This window comes from Vanessa tameamea, chromosome 24 (assembly GCF_037043105.1).
Source record: "Vanessa tameamea isolate UH-Manoa-2023 chromosome 24, ilVanTame1 primary haplotype, whole genome shotgun sequence".
Taxonomy (NCBI): domain Eukaryota; kingdom Metazoa; phylum Arthropoda; class Insecta; order Lepidoptera; family Nymphalidae; genus Vanessa; species Vanessa tameamea.
This window is the reverse complement of record NC_087332.1, coordinates 4,331,859-4,349,833: the sequence shown is the minus strand read 5'-3', so window position 1 is coordinate 4,349,833 and position 17,975 is coordinate 4,331,859. Positions and strand designations below refer to the sequence as shown.

General features: G+C 31.6%; 2 protein-coding genes across 3 annotated transcripts in view; both read left to right on the top strand.

The window, feature by feature from the left end:
• The window catches only part of LOC113402704 (lateral signaling target protein 2 homolog), a 56,200-nt gene extending 53,820 nt beyond the window's left edge, over positions 1 to 2,380 (top strand). For both annotated transcript variants that reach the window (XM_064218841.1, XM_026643012.2), the window contains exon 14: positions 227 to 2,380. In XM_064218841.1, the coding sequence (XP_064074911.1) occupies positions 227 to 363 (137 nt within the window). In that variant the 3' untranslated portion in view covers positions 364 to 2,380. The remainder of the gene's footprint in view (positions 1 to 226) is intronic.
• Positions 2,381 to 8,720: 6,340 nt separating this feature from the next.
• Positions 8,721 to 16,374, top strand: LOC135194101 (uncharacterized). Its single transcript, XM_064218725.1, has 6 exons — positions 8,721 to 8,956; positions 9,451 to 9,665; positions 11,671 to 11,898; positions 14,263 to 14,364; positions 15,014 to 15,180; positions 16,311 to 16,374. The coding sequence occupies exons 1-6, from the start codon at positions 8,848 to 8,850 to the stop codon at positions 16,372 to 16,374; spliced, it is 885 nt and encodes a 294-aa protein (XP_064074795.1). The 5' UTR covers positions 8,721 to 8,847.
• Positions 16,375 to 17,975: the final 1,601 nt, after the last annotated feature.

Here is a 17,975-nt window from a genome sequence, read left to right as displayed (position 1 = left end):
AGTGACCACCGTGGCCTGAATTGGCGTGATTTTTTACAGAATTATGACCGAATAAGCATTTTATTAATTTGAATACTTATATTTTCACAAGTAAATAAAGTACTATGAAAAATGAAATGAAAAATAGAAATATAGAGCTTTTATGTAAAATAATAATCCATAAAAATGCAGAGTACGAAAACATTTCATATAATTTTATAATATAAAAATTCAACTCATATTTCAGGTAAAGTGTTCTGCGCGTCTTGTAGTTCGAACTCTATTCCCCTCCCGCGGTACGGACAGATGAAGCCGGTCCGAGTCTGCGACGAATGTTTCCAGAGCACCGCCCACGATAGACGAAGGCAGGCTACCTATCGGTGAAAAAGTTTATTATATGAAGATGAGCTTTGTTGACAGTTGAAAAATATGGATTTAATATCTTTTGTGAGCTAAATAACTATTAAACTTAGTAAGAGAAATATTTGCTAGAAATAAAATTAAAAGACAATTAAATAAACAGTTTACTTAATAAGTTTAGGTGAAATTGATTATTCCTTATTTTTGTACGAAGTTGTATCGATTTTTTTAATAAAGAAACTTCGTTAAGTTAAATATATCAATAAAAAGAATTTTATAAAGTAAATAAATTAATATTAAATAAAGCTATTTTTAATGCAATCTTTTCTTAATAAAATAAAATACTGTTAAGTTGCTGCAATTTAATACCAGGATAACAAAATGTAGGAAAATGAGTTTTAACTCACTGTGACAAGGCTTGTTTTCGATTGAAGCATTTTCAATATTTTTACAGAAAATAATAAAAAAAAAACAATATCAAAGAAAAAAGAACTTTTAATATTTGTTCGATAGTTATCATTTTGCCATATTTTATGATAATTTAATTAACAAAAGACACGATATTTCATAAAAGCAAACGCATAGTATGTTTTATTTGATAAGGAAAATGCGCTCATATTTCTTCCATTTTCTATTACATTTTCCAAATGTTAATTACTTTGTGATATTGGAAATTTATTCCAGAACCTTCTACTAACCGTATTGACTAGCTGTTGTATTGTTAAAAGTATATTTTCCATATTGACTGATGTTTTAATTAATCAAATTTTGAATAGGTTTTCAGTTTTGATGAGCTCTCTAATATTTCGACAGCACGTCATTATATGTCAGCGAATGTAATAAAAAATAATTATATACCTTTTATACTAAAGCATATATTTTATTTATGTTATTTTTAAACCAATAGAAGTTCGATCGATGTTTCTATGTTAGAATCAAATGTAAAATATTCTGAATTTAAAATTGGCTTTTAAAGATGTAATGAGATTGATTAAAAAAATTATAATAATAGCAAGCTTTTATTTGATCCATATACTCAAACGATTCGGTTGTAACCTGATTGTTGCCAACGCTAAACGTGTGAAATTAAGCTAAATTGGTTTTAAAATTTCAAGTTGGTTCCAAGATTTGACCCAAATATATTATCGTTAAATAAAAGTTTGTTAAAATGTGGCAATACTTTATTATAAATACCCACCAATAGGCAATTTCGTTGGTTTACTGCAGGGATTCGTTAATTAAAAAATTAAAACTCATCGTTAAAAACACTATTAGTCTTTAAATAGAATATTATAGAAAAAAAAATGTTTTTGCTTTATTAAGGAGTTCTTGCAGTAAAACTAATGTTTCTTTTATGTATTGTCAATTTCATTTCATAAATGAGGCTGTCTATGCCATATCGTGAACATTACACCAAGCAAATTTTCTCTGATACATATTAAGTTATTAAGCGTGACACAGATAGAAATCAAAACTGAAATCAATATGTTATTAAGTAGACGCGTTCAAATAGATAAAAAATATTTTTAAGAATTTTAACTAAGATCATAAAGCACGTAAGCCGTGCTCTATGGTCTGTTTGTTTAAAAAAAATGTATGTTTAAACGATCTTTATATTTTCTAACTTTGAAATATGCCATAGATAATAATATCATAGACTAATCGAGGCAAAATACAATGAGATATCTATTGTCATCATTCTCCAACAGTCTGATGTCTATGGTATCTGTTTTGGATATAAATAATATAATAATAATTAAAATAAAAAAAAATATTCCATAAATTTTTATATCCAACGGTGTTAGTAAATAAAATATAAGCGTAATTTTAAAATTGTATGTACATTTTGTAAAGGTTTGAGTGTTAATAAATTTGTAACTAACCATAGTTGAATACTGAAGCTACTGGCTGTCCCATAGCCTTTTGTATGTTATATAAGACGCTAATTCGGTATTCTCGAGACCACATGTGTAAGTGAAATAATGATACTGTTATTATATTTTAATCGTGAAAAATAAATGTCGGATTTATTATTAGATAATTGGAAGTTTTATTTTTTTATGAATCCATAACAGTCGTAATACTTATTTTTTTCGTTTTACTTTCGCTGGAAAATATTAAGTTTTTGCCGCTTGGTGTGCGGCAATAATATCTCGCCAAGGCGTAGGAGAAGTTTCCGTCGCGGGGGCGCCGTTAGTGGGGAATTTTATTTGCACACCACCGTACGTGCGGGTCCCTGTTCAGGGCCACGAGCAGTTCCTCTCTCGCTCCCTCTTTAGCCCAATGTATCGTTGGCTGCAAATCACTCGCACGCCTCTGGATATCTCCTGGACCACCTGTGACGGAATTTTCTCCAGCGCGGTCGAATCGCTTGAAGAACAGTCAGTCAGTAATACCTACTACAAATGTTATTATCCCAAATCATTTGAGTAAACTGAGTTCATTTATTGTTACGGTTGACTATTCAACCAACCATTATGATTTTTTTTATTACACAGCGACTTTTGCAGGCGCAACGACGAAATATAGACTCATATTATCAGTAATGAATGTCATACTACAGAATTGGAAAACTGAGCAATTAATGTCATAATGCAGGTAAGTGAATGTGCGACATTATAGCATATGACAGATTTTATCCATAATATGCAGGTTTCCACCACCACCACTATCAAGACGAAATGAATTACTATAAATACAAATTAATCACATGAAAAATAAGTAACTATAGCAAATGTCTTGCCTGCCACCCTTAAGGCCCCAACGAATGCGACGACGTTCAGTGTGATTCGGCCTTGACTCTTTGTCCCCGCGTTAGTTCCTTCTAACTATAAAAAATACAAATTAGTGCGTCGCGGTAATTTGAAGGGAAAGGTCAACGTTTGTTTGTTCCCCCCACGCCTGCGCTCGTGGAGTGAAACGTTTTATTTACTACCATTTCCCTTTTTGTTCAATTCCGTGTTTATTATTTATATTGAATAAATGTATATTTGAGTAATTAAAGTATTTAATTGCGATATAACAATATATTAAACACGATTTTTCGCTGCGGGTCATAAATTATGATCGACAAAGTGATTTGCTTGTCAAACGCATCTATACCAATTCCGTGGTAAGTGAGGTATAGCTTAAGTTAGGAATATAAAAATTCGGTAAAAAGTAGTAAAATTGTCTAAATCTCATTATCTTCGATTAGTAGATATCAATTGGCAGAACGCGAGAAGGCTTTGTTTGAATAGGTTATATTCTGGAGCACTCTGTAATAATAACTAATATAAGTATAGTGTAATTAGTACTTAAACACGACGAGAAACTCATATTGAATAAATTCAGTTAAACTTTATTAATATCAATATTTTAATAGTTGCCGACTTGGAGTGTAAATCTATCGGAAAGTGTTCATTTTATCAATAATCTTCAATAAGTAAGTTATTGAAATAAAACTTCATACACATTAAATAGTTATGAAATTACGACACGAAACCATCGTTACGCATTGCTATAAGAACTGTATATATTAAGCGCGAGCGTCCTGTAGTTATATATAAATGTATTGTACGTATAATTCTTTATAGTGAAAAAAATATTTATTATTAATTTATTTGAAACACCATCGCCATATTCCTAAAAACAAAGTAATCAAAAATACACGGACTGATACGGTGTGCTACACCAGTAGAGAAATTTACAACACTTAAAATAAAATAAAGAAGTAATACATCTTAAATAAAATCTTGAATGAGCATAAATAAATATAAATATAAAACAAGTTAACGGCTAAATGCTTTAAATTTATAATAATCCGCCCGTCTTCGCACGGGTATAATAAGGTTCTACATATGTGTCGAAAGACAAACACGCGAAGCAAAGTTTCTTTTTGGGCGAGGAGCCTTCGCAGTAGAATAACTTACCAATGGTTCGTCACATTCGTATAATTGACTTAGCAATTTTTAGAGGTCAAACATACAGTCATTTTTGAATATTAAAAAGATTACGAGATCATATTTTAACCCTTTTCAATATCATAAAAGTCTTTCGTTTCTTAAGATAAATAAAACTAATAATAAACAATGGAATAAAAATTATAAAATCATAAAGTCGATGTCTGATCAAATGATCAGACATCGATGATTGTAAATACAATAAAGCGATTTTCAAGGCAGGTTTTTCCGAATCGATTTAACTTGAGAACCTTCATGAAAAGATCGTATGCATTCCCATAAAACTCTATTGCAGGTGTCTATGGTCGGTAGTAGTTACTTTCGCTTTATTTATCTTTCGTCCAACAAATGTATATGTTTAACAGCGCCAAGCACGACATGAATTAACCCCATGAAAGTTAAGGTGGTGCTTGCCAGGGTTTGAAACCCTAATCATTGGTTATAATTCACGTTTCTTATCACTGGGCCATCTCGGATGCAATAACTACTTAGCTTAAATAATTTTCATTAAGGGACGCTAATGAATCATTACTGACGCTGAGAGGGAACTTAAAATCACAAATTAAGATCTGTAAGTAGGGCCTTAGGTACTTAACAATTGAAAAAGCAGAAGCGAGGCGGTAAGTCCTTAATTAATTCATTTATTATGTAAATTTCATAATTGTCTCAGTTTATTTATAACACATGTTTAAAGTTCACAATAACACTGATTTTATTTAAAACAAAAAGTAATCACAGATTTACTTGGTTGTAGGGCTTTATGCTAGCCCGTCTGGGTAGGTACCACCCACTCATCAGATATTCTACCGCCAAATAGCAGTACTCAGTATTGTTTTGTTACGTTTTGATTGAGCCAGCAGGGCTGGCTACCATACCATCTACCATATGGCTTTTTGGGCTTCAGCCCAGGGTCCCGTGGATTTTTCGGGGGACCCCAGCTAAGACAAGTCAAAGTAAAAAATAGACGATAATACCAAAGAATCCATAACTTTATTAAATTAAACAGATCCTGCAATTAATCAAGCCCATTCAATTAATTTAATTAAGTCTACGTTCAGATATGTCTTAGGTGCGCCCCTAAGTAGTGTTAGTCCAGGGCCCCCTAAAATTACGGTCCGGCCCTGTGAGCCAGTGTAACTACAGGCATCAGGGACATAACATCTTAGTTCCCAAGGTTAGTAACGCATTGGCGATGTGAGGAATTTTTCTTACAGCTTCATTGTCCACCGCCAATAGATGGTAACCACTTATCGTGAGGTGGCCCATTTGTGGTCTGACCAATTACCTTTTTCAAATGAATAAAAACGTCACTTTCGTACAGACTACTGTTTCTGAAATAGTTATTTGTTAATAATAATACGTGTCTAATTAAGATTTCGATAATCTAATACCTGCAATAGACTAACATATAAGTAAATATATATAATGTATGCACATACATGGCGAGTTCGTTTACAGTATTGTCAAGAGAGCGTGAAACGTATTGACCTTTAAAAGGGTGTTTCAAGGTACGTTTATTCAACCTTTAGTGAATGAAACAAATATTGTATTAATATTCATTAAAAGATGTTCATAATGAGCCGATACCTGCCCGCTTTACTTGGTATTTAATAAAAAAATGTTAGAGTGTTAGAGGGTTTTATTTATTTATAAAAAACGTATCTAACATTACAGGAATCGAATGCGTTGACTACCAACACATTATTATACGAATTCCTCAGTTTACATTTAAATGTAACAATGTACTTATATAAATTTATAAAATCCCATAACTAATTAAAAATTATATCAATAATTCAATGTCAAAATAATAAAAAAAATCCAAAATTAAAAATATACAAAATAACATTCAATAAGTAATAACAATATAGAATATTTATATTACATTTAGAAAATAAATAAAAATGTAACCTTTTTATAGCCTATCTAACCGTCTATCGACGTTTTCGCGTCAATTGGTCATAGTCTGATGCGATTAACACACAAAGGAAGCAAAATCATAAAAGAAAATTCAAATGTCAAAAATAATTTGTTTTAAATTTAAAATCTTTCTTTGTCTGAATTTAAAATCAGTCAATCTAATCAGATTATCTTGTTATGGACATGTACCTAATATACTGTATTAGCTAAACCTGCTATTATACTTATAACTGCCAACGTATCTACTTAAATGGTTGTTGGTGAATTAACTTGTGGTTGAATTAAAGAAATATAAATCCACAAGTTTCCAACTTATTTAGATTGTTCAATCCAGATTATCGCTAAACGCTTATGTTAAATTCTTAACCAAGAAAGCAAAGTAATGTAAGGTATTATCAAAATTCTCTCGAATGTTTTAAAAAGGTATTAGTGTTTTTTATTTGCATCAGCATTGTACCTAAATAGTCCACACATTATTATCTTTGTAACGACAAATGTCCAAGAAGACATTCATCTTCTTAGGTGATTAATTACCTAGAACATTGTAACAAAATAATATCTTTTGTAAACGCCAATTCTTAACATCGATGAAGGTAAACTTCTATACAATTTTTCATTCCCAATTTACATCCCCACTACAAATACATTCGCTTCTCATAAACAGAAGCCTAAACATAAATTTCCAGGTTTCTAATTTAAGAAATTACGTATATTCATACAAACTTTCATCTCCAATTTAACATCCTTAACGAAGAATTTTCAATAAAAGTTCTAGGCCGACTGACTTTTGTTTATAAGCAAAAGCCTTTATACGAATTTTTACTTTAAGAATGAAGAAGTTCCATACAAATGTTCATTATTAATTTAAGCTTCTTAAGAGATGTATTATCGAGCATTAATTAGTTGAATTGTTAAATATCCTTTCTTAGTGCAATCTTTCATTCTATAACGAATTCCTGTCAATGTAAATGTGTTGTATGTCAGCCAGTAATTGTATAATGTTATTTAGTAGATTAATCGTGAGAATGATTTAAAATTGAGTATCTCGAATTATAACTCATCAGTTATTCAGTCCAAGTTTTAAGCACGAGCAAGCAAAATAACGCGCAAAGGCAGTCGGTAATCAAATTAAAAATGTAATTTTTAGATGCGGTCAAGCCTAAAGCAGAGATTGCAGGAATGCTAATTTTTCATCAGAAACGACACGAGCGTGATGTTATATCTTGAATTGAGTCACGTTTTTGTTTTAACCGTTCTACGTTGTTAGTATAATTTTGTGATTCAGTTATTTTTCTATAAAACAACCCAAGTTATATCATAACTGTGAAAGTGTTTGTGAATTTGTCCTGTTTCGCCGAAACAGTTGGTCGTGATATTTTGGTTAGGTAATTGTGGTGGGCGAAAGAATTAGGGTATTTCCTATTCCTGAAAATGAACATGGATGCAATGGATTTTACAAGTGTTAAAAAAATTCTTTACACAAAACTTTATCCCAACCAATGCTTCGATATTTAAAATAGTCCAATAACGTTTATCTGGTGGTGGTATGCGCAAGCCGGTATCAGCAATGCTTATTATCCTTACTTTTATTGTATTCCAGTTTTAAGGCTAGGTGAACCAGTTTAACTACGGGCACTAGAGACTTAGTATCCTAGTTACCATATTTAGTGGCGCATTAGATATTTAAGGAATGGTTAAGATTTCTTATGTTACCAATGTCTATGGGGACTGGTAACCACCCATTTGCACCGTTTGCGCGTCCACCTATCAATGTTACAAAAAAATAAATACATAAATTACCGCAAAAGTTTTTTGTTTTTTTTTCACAATTTTTATATTTCTAATTTTCAGTTTCCTTTTGCGAACGTAGAATTATAAAAGGTCAACAACTTTCTACTGAAAAACGCTATATGGTGAGTTTAATTACAACCGAGTAATTATTTGTTTTACAGTACTCATATAAGACTTGATAAAAAATTAAGTATAATTAGTAACACTGCTGAACAAAACAATCGTCCGCTGGTGCTCAGGACTTCTAATTCTAAATTTTTTTCCACTGAGTTGATAAATATGTGTCAGAATTTCTTTCAACACATATTTATATACAGGTAGGTACAGGCAGGTTTTCTCGCGATATCTTTTCGTCACTGAACATGAGATCAATAATTTAAAAAATTAAGTACTTGCCCAGATTATTACAGCAAACCATCGCGTCGTTTGAGATCCACGCGTGGGAATAAACATATTACAAAGTCGATGGTTCCGATAGAGTAGTACAACCTTTTTGAAGAATTTTTTGCTGAACAAATCCATCAATTAAGTATACAAACTAACTTTCCCAAAGAGACCTGGCATTAGACAGGGACACAGCTATTTAAATTTCTTAAATTCTTTCATTGTACATCCTACATTCCAAATAATAATTATCGAAGTAAGTAAGCAGGAAACTATGACATCATAATGGAGTGAGCTTGTCCTTCGGGCCTTATGCTGTGTCTTGTTAAATATCGATGTAAAAAAATTATAGGTATACTTAACACGAGAAAAATCATCTCCTCGAAACTACGATTCTTGGCTGTGTGGAGGGGTGATCGTAAGTAGTTGGTATATCCTGACCTCCGCGGCGTGCGCCGAAGATGTACAGAATATGTACGCGATTTCCGGCTACAACAAATATGTAAAGGATTCCGAAATAGACACTAACACTTGTACGAAACATATGAAGAAGAGAATTGTTTATACTTGCTTACCCGAAGGTAAATAATAATTATTTCATAATTTTATTCCATAAAACTTCTTTATTCGCTTGTAAATATTTCGAGTTCGGTGTGTTTTTTCCTCTCATATGTCTAAGAATAGTTATATCCTGAGTTTCATATTTTCTCGATCTTCCACTCATCTCCTAACATTATTGAAATTTATTTCTATATCATATATTATAACATACCTTCGGCCCTGACTATTCCTTTCAGCTAAAGGTGCCACTGAAAACCAAAGAATTCAAAGTCATTATACTGACCAATGACATTGAACTCTAGTCATGTTTTGTGCTCTGAAATAACTTTATAAATAAGGCGAGGTTCGTTTACCTTAATTAGTAATATACGATACTAAAGATGTAACAGACGTTCTTCAGAAGAAAATTTAATTATACAAATAATTAAAGCTTTTAGAAATTAATATATTAAACTTGATTTTGTCAAAATGTAATAAAAAGCATGTATTTTACTTGTGCTTAATCTGAATTCAGCTTATGGACTAGTTTACGATCAACTGGAAGAATGGTCCAAGCTCGACATAGCACTGGTTAAAGTCGACCAGAAGTACAAATTCAAGGACAGATCGTACATACAGTATTGTGCGTATATGCCAACGAAAATTAATGTCAACTTCGATATTAAGTTCGAAGAAGCTGGAAGAAAGGCCATTATGTTGGGTTGGGGCCACGTCATTAAATGGCGAGAGGTAATCTTTTTATAATAAATAATTATTGTGTGTTGCAATCACTCTTAGAAGCACTTTTGATTCGCCATTTTGCGAGATTAATTGCCGCTTGGAAATATAAACATGGAAAAATAAACTCAATCAAAATATTAAATAATTACACTAAACATTCGGATTACACGTCTGTGTAGATTTGTTAATAGGAGAAATAATTTATCTACTGCAGGATAAGACATACCAGTCCCTATATGACTATTTGCTAAAAAAATAGGTACACACACAAACACACATATATTACATACGTATAGTAAATAAAATTCTTTAATACATTAGCGTGATATGTTTTTGTATTTTTTTCTTAATATATTTAAACATAAAATTTAAACTTAATAATAATTCTAATAAATTTACGCACAGATTGAGAAGTAATTGGCCCCTAAGATACGCAGTCTCCTAATTTAAGGGTACAAAAAGGGCCTCTTTGATGTATGTATCGTACTGTATATCAATAAAAATATTATTATTTTATTATGTTTTGCTAATAGAAGACATAATTGGTGGGCAGATTTGTCCGAAAATGGAATGAAATTAGCTGGATGTCCTCAAAGGTAGATTACAAGATATAGAGGTCGAAGAGCAAAGAAGAAATATCTGCTTGGAGCAAAATATTTATGTCTTTGTTTAAAACTATACGAATTTCTTTGAGGATAGACAAAATTATATCATATTATTGGAAAATTGGCTTAACGATCGATTTTAGACGAAGTATTATATTATCATCAATTTCGGTTAAATCAAGCTCCGATATAAATTGCTTTCACAAGTAAGTAGGGATAATTTTAACGAGCGGTTCTATGTAATAATTTTTTATCAGCGTTTGCGTTTTACAGAAATGCATTTCGATGACAAAAATAAACAAAATCTTCTGTATTAATATAAAATGTTCGGAAATCGGAATGAATATTATAATACAAAATAATATTGTCCCCCGTTTTGGGATGGTTTGAGGCTAATGGTCATACATATATCTATCCACAAATCCAGACATAGCTTATTCTACATACTTTCAAAGAGTGTTCAATCTATATATACATAAAAAAACCGAAATACCACTCACTGATTAATCACGAAATCTCAGAAACTATAACACCAAAAACCTTGATGAATTTGGCAGCTAAATTCCCTATAGGATGTAGACATCCACTAAGAACGGATTTTACAAAACTCCACCCCTAAGGGGGTAAAACAGATCATGGAAGTTTGTGTTTTATTAATTTCGCTCGAGTAAAGTTCAGCTATATAAGTTTAATAAAAGGCTTTTAGTTGATATGAAGAGTGAACGGGCTTTTTGTTATTTTAGGCAGAAGGGACGTTCCGTTTTGTATTTCATAATTAGCGTATTGACGATATAACGTTACAATCCCACGAAGAAAACTTATTTTACCTTCATAATAATAACACTCTTAGAGGATAATGAATAAAGAGAAATACAATGCAAATATGCTGTATTGCTTTTGAATATATTTATAACTTTTTCTATCGTTCCAAATTCAAAATATTAGCACTCGAATTCATTTTACCAAGCGTGACGATCGGATTGGAATGTCGATTCCTTCCAGAAGATTCAATTTGAAACGTGCTCGCTAGTTGTAAAGCAACTGGCTACGAGTCTCTATAAATACATACGAATGTCTGAATCCGAAAATCGGTCTCGCAGCTAATCAGTTGAAAGAAAAAAGCAATGTATTATAAAAGGCTCCTCTTGAGGAAAATATTTTTGGATTATTTCCACTGTGGTAGCGGGTTGGTGATAGTATTCATACGTATGGCAGAATTTAGTCCAATTCTTGCAAGTTTCCGTCGTTATTGTCCAGGATATTTTCTTTCAAGGTCGAGATGAACTAACAAGATAAGAAGTAACATATCAAGCGGATAAAATTTCTGTGATGCTTGCCCGTGTTCGAGTCCGCAGGGACTATTTTGGTACCATAGAAATATGTTTTATAAGTTTTTATTGAATTTACAGATCGAGGATAAAACCGATTACAACCAGAATACACTTCGTTACGCTTCGACTACGATATTTTCAAAGAAAGAATGCAAAAATTATTTTGATAAACCTAACCTAACTGATCTTATAGATAATTTCATGATCTGCACGTACGAGCCAGGTGACCTCGATGACAAAGGTCAAGTTAAGCGTTACCGACGAAAACATATTATTAATTTAAACGACACAACTGAAACTGCAAAGGTGAGTGATTTTTGCTTAAAAATATCAAGTATATTATTTCTTATTTATTATTAATAAGTTAAGAATTTAAAATAGCTACTGAAAAAATCATGATCATGTTGAATGGCGGCAAAAATCTAGCAGCATTTCTCCGTTGAATCGCCGAAATTAGATTCTCAGGGCGAAAAAAGGTGACTGGAGGGGTTAACCACCTCTCCAGTCCCCCATGGAACCAATAAGATTTAATATGTTTTTAATTGGTTATAACTTTACCGATAGCAAAAATATTACATTTGTGAATGTTGATCAATTTTGAATATATAAGAAATATATAAGAAAGTCAAAATGTTCTTCATTGATGTAGATTTTAACTAACTTTTGAATATTTTTTACAAGACATAATAAAACTCTTTAATTAACTATACTTTTAATGACGTTTCATTGTAATGAAACATAGCAATTACTTTACTATACTACATTTTATTATGACCTCCAAGAAGGTTAACGAACAAGAAGTTTTAGATAAAAAGGTTTTATATTTTAATTTTTGATAACAATTGTACACCGAAGTCGTTATCATTGGATAATTAAAATATACCCTCAGACCCTCATTTGGGACACTTAATTATCTCAAAGCGTACGAATATACGTTGTGATTATTCGTTTGTCTTTCGAATGGGATTGAGCTATAAATTGTATTATGATAGATTATCTCATATATTTTCGAATTATAAAGATGAGTACACATTATTTCATTTGCCGCGACGATTTAGTTATTATTTGATAAGACAACAAAAGACAAATCTCAGGCGGACCATTAAAAAGTTATGGGGGTTTTCTGTGAATTCCTCGGAGAAAACGAAAAAATAAAATATTCTTCGCTATTATTTGTCATTCAAGTAGACAACTTATACATAAATTTAAATGTATTGTTAATTTCATTCAAATTATGATAGGTAGTTTAGTTGATAAACGGGAACAAATGTACATACATATAAACAGAGTCTGCTGAAATTATAACCTTCGTTTTGGGTTCGCCGTAGTCGGGTTATGTCTCCAAACATCGTGTGGACCTAATTGAGTGTACGCGTTCACTGAATTATTTAGAAATCCCTATGACACTGAGCACCTTCACCTAGCTCGCAAATATAACCATACAAATATATATGTACGCATCTGAAAATATATATACAAATGAATAGTATGTCATTTTGGGACTACTAGCTTTATTTATATTATTTTAAAAAGTTACACAGTTTTTTTGCCTGTTTGTTGGAACGACATAATGTATGGGTACATCAGTTCGATTAAAAAAAAAAAGTTTTTCGTGCAGATTGGAAATCAGTTACAAACTTACTATACAATCTTTGCATCGGCGGTTTGTTTACTTCATGGCTTATCTGTTTCTTTTTATAAAATTCTGTTTTCGTGCTTCGTAAACAGACCTTTAATAATATTATACAATACTTTTGTTGATAAAGGTTAAATACTATATAAAGTAGCTGATGTTTAAATCGAGTTTCAATAATATGTCATATTTTATTTCGTCAACTTTTAATTGGTGGATTCTTTCGTCTGAAGAATTTCGATTCAACGAATTGCTGCTAGAATTCTTGCTAGTATTCCATGCGGTCATCTTTTGCACTTTTGATTTAGATTTTGTATGAAATTAGTTTAGTTCCCGTGTCTCGAAAAGCACGTACGATCGGATAATGAAAAGATGAGAGAACGGAGTGTTTGCGCATACACTTGTTTGAGTACTTTATTTTATTACATGTATTTTAATATGTCCTATGTAGTTGACGTATCTATGTACGTCAAATGTGCCACCAGAACCTGGTGATAAGTGGTCACAATTGCCCATACACATTGGTACTGTACTCATATCACCATTGCTTTACCAACATTGGGACCTAAGATGTTTTTACCCTATAGTCTCCTATGAGAATGGTCGCTGTGGCTGAAAACTGTCAGGATGCCGAAATCACTTATAAAAATATTCAATGTTAAAAAAATCTTATTTATAAAAATTCCGTGTTTGCAAGCGCACGTGTATTTAATCCCCTTATCTCTGGGCTTTTCCTTGAGATTGGCTGATGTACTCAATCTTCGGTCAGAAGGACATAATAGTTATTATAAAAGTAACTGAACTGGCAAATAAAATATATTAAGATAAATAATAGATTATGGAAGCTTTTTATAATCTCAAAAGAACAGATTTTATAACAACGACGATAGAATAGATTGAATCATTCATTTGTAAGAATTGATGAATTGAGAACATTGCTTCAGAAAAGAAATGTATTTTTTGGCCATATTGCGAATTCCGTCACGGGCATTTAATTAAGTCTAATTAAGTTAGGTTTAATTAAGTCCTTTTTTCAGAGAACTGTCGAAACAGACGAGACAAAAGTATTTCAAGGTCAAGACAATATAACTTCTAGCTCAATGATGTTTAACGCAACTCGTAGACAAGGAATATGCCAGGTTAATTTTTATTTCAAATACCATTGTACCGCCTCAAGCAATAAAACAAAATGCATAATTACGATACATTTGTTGATTATTAATTACTACAACACTATTTTCTTAAATACACTAGTATTCTGCTTATAAAAATCATAAAAATGTATTAGCCTGTATTTTTCTCACTTTCCAAATCGACCCAATTTGTATGAAGTGTGCGAAGCGCGAAGTTATTACAAGTATATAACAACAAAATATTACATAAATGTTTCAAATTTTGGGTTTTAATTGTGAATTTGCTATAATAGAAATAAAAAAAATTGTCGTTGTTATAACTTTTAGAACGGTTTTAATCTCGTAATAAATTATCACTTTTTGTTTAGATTTCAATGCTTTTTAGGAAAAGTATACTCAATGCAGGTTAGGTGTTAAATATATGTCATTTCAGTCGAGACTTTAAATAACGATAATACGAATTAATTAAATTAAACATTCAGTGGAGCGATTGCAAATACGAGCCTGGACGGGGTTCGAATTCGCAATCTCTGGTTAAGATTTAAGCGTTCTACAATGTTTAGAACAATACATATTCCATATCAAGTAGCACACGATAAGTTCTTGTCTATGTATCTTTACTTAATTTTCTTTAAATTATATGAAAAATCTTTAGAACGACCACGGCGGTCCTCTTATAAGTTGGGTGGAGGGCGCGGAGTACATCATCGGCGTGGCCTCAGTGTTCAGAGTGAATAGCAAGTCAGAGTGCATAGGCCCTTATCTCTTCACGAGTACCGCTCGCAACAGGATTTTTATTGATTGCGTTCTTAATGAGAAAAAGTAAGGGAATTAAGTAAGTAAATAGTAAAATAAGTATATCGGCCCATATATATTCCATTCCCGGACAAAATGCCTGGTGGAAACCAGGGCGGATTATTGGATATATATCTGGCAAAATTTCTTCCGACACATGCTGGTTTTGATATGATGTTTTCCTTTGTCGCCTCAAAATATTGATTATAAACATTAATTGAGTATAAAACTAACCTAACCTAACCTAACTTGGAATCCACACGATCTTCGATTAAGATCCCATTCAATTTACAATAAAAAAAAATTTCTTCAGTATATTATTAAAACAGCATAACTTAAAAATAATAAGGAAATTATGAAATCGGCTTCATTTTTTATGTTCATGACCTTAGAATTCCGTCATTTATGCACCGATTTGGAAAATTCGTTTATTGTTCTTACACTTTCCGTTTGGTGGAATCAGGAAGGAAAAGTCAGTTACCTTCTTTTTGTTAAATTTGCATAAATTTTATTTTAATATTTCTTATATCTTAGTTTTTTTTCTTGTAGTAGGAGAAGTTCCATATGTGATAAGCCAGCCAATGAGAGGGGCTTCAATATTATAGAACGTCACGTACCTTGGATCGAAAAATCTGATGGGTAAGAATATCATATTAGCTCTTGATTGACTGTTTCATGACATCAAATAGAGTTAAAATGTATAGATTAAATGCATTTACAGAACTATATAAACGAGATACATGTTCACAGCAGTTGTCCTTTGAGTGAAGGAGATATTCTATCAAAGGAAGTGTATTGATAGAGCCCGATTACCGCTCAGACTGAAGTACTCAAATCAAAATATATTTGTACGGTTAAGGTATTAAAATATCTCCTTAACCGTTATGTCAATCGGCCATTCATAATAGTTGATAAGTTTTTCATGGAATGAACATTATAAAAACCAATTTTATTATATTATAGCACTTTAAGCTCTCAATGAGCCAGTGATGTTATTTTTTACTTCAATTTGAGCTTAATATGTTAATATTTTAATTCTAAATTTTCTGTTCTGTATTTGAAAGCCAAAATTCTAGTTTAGCTTATAAATGTATGGCTTTGATAGTGATATATTTGCGATCAATATTATATGTTTTAAATGTGTGCTCAATTTTTAGCCCTGCTCAAAATGAGAAAGTACAGAAAAGACCTCAGATTCCAATCAGCAACTATAGAGGGTAAAAATAATTAAAAACCGAATAAACATTGTATTATAATTTTAAATTTCTATCCTCCTTTTGTTTTTTTTTTGCAAAAGCATTTCCAATTTTCATTGACGTATGAAAATTTCAAATAAAGAATCCTGGTAAGCTTGAAATATATTGGGAATTTGTATTGTGTGCAAGATAAAGTAGATATTACATAATGTATGACATACAATGGATTTTGTTTATAGTCAACTTTAATAAATACATTCATTCGAAATGATATAACATTCCATACGTCTTGAATAAATCCTGACGTATTATAATATATTATATCTTTTGTGGTGGTATGTAAATTGTTTCTAAATATGAATAGTGGTCACATTAAGCCTACTTTTTTATATCACTGGATAAACTAATTTAGAGATTTATCTCTTATTAAGTATGGTACGTGGGTGTCGCTAGCACTGAGTGCGCTGGAATACCCACTAAAAAGCGGTATCCACTACGTTTCTTCGGGGAGCATTACAGGATCTCTTGCGTACCATGACACCCCTCCCTTATGGTCCAACTACAGACATAAAACCTCGCTACTCCCGGTGATGTTTTTGGCGGTGCGGGAAGCAGAAGCTCCCACCTCACGCTCCCGCAATGCGGTCTCTGTGTCTGACATGACACTTTAGCAGAAAAACACCACATCACCATGTGGTGCATTCATACAAATGGACGCAAATTAACAAAACGAACACAATTACTTTTCGACTCAAGCTCGGACGCAATCATCATAAACCATTTGGCATGGCTCCATCGTTAGATATGGACGTAAGGCGAAGTAGACCGTTGTTCAAAAAGAGAATCTCATTTATTTATTGTTTATACTCACAAAAACCGCTAAGTCATATAATGGTGAAGCAGAAATTAATATGAAACCTAATTGGGTTGCCATTTTCCGTTTACCGCTTTTAGCTTCAATTCGAAATATAATAGGCGTCATCATTAATCAACGGTTGTGCATCATATAAAATTGTATTAATATAAATCGCATATCTATACAAATATTATAAAAAGCAAAAATATGTTTGTTTGTATATAATCGCCAGAACTAATGACCTATTTATTTTTTTAACAATTTGCACCCGTTCGAAGCTATCGTTTGTATATAACAACAAAATATTACATAAATGATTATAAATTTTGGCTTTTAATTGTGAATTTTCTATAATAGACATGATAATTTGTCGTTGTTATAATTTTTAGTACGGTTTTAGTCTCCTAAGAAATTAATCAAATGTTTTGTTAATGCACTTACATACGTCATACAAAAAATATATTAGATCTGTTTGACATTAATAGACCAACCACGATGAATGGCACATACATAATCTAATTTCTCATTGTATATTCTTTATTTTTTTTTTGTGATATTTAAAAATCGATAGTTAATATATATTTCAATTAACTCTGAATTTGGAAGATTACTTTTTAATCGATGTAAACATTGATTATTTTTTGCTCTAATTTCATTGAATATAATACTTTTAATTGCTGGAAATGCCGTTGTTAATATAATCTGTGCCCCTATTTCATATTTCATTCCACTCGAATTAATTATTCCTTTGAAATTGTCTTTTCCATTGT

Excerpts from the sequence above, each read along its gene's own strand:
- LOC135194101 (XM_064218725.1), top strand. The coding sequence starts at position 8,848 with ATGTACGCGATTTCCGGCTACAACAAATATGTAAAGGATTCCGAAATA. Across the intron at positions 8,957-9,450 it reads TTATACTTGCTTACCCGAAG|CTTATGGACTAGTTTACGAT; the intron begins GTAAATAATAAT and ends ATCTGAATTCAG. Across the intron at positions 11,899-14,262 it reads ACACAACTGAAACTGCAAAG|AGAACTGTCGAAACAGACGA; the intron begins GTGAGTGATTTT and ends TCCTTTTTTCAG.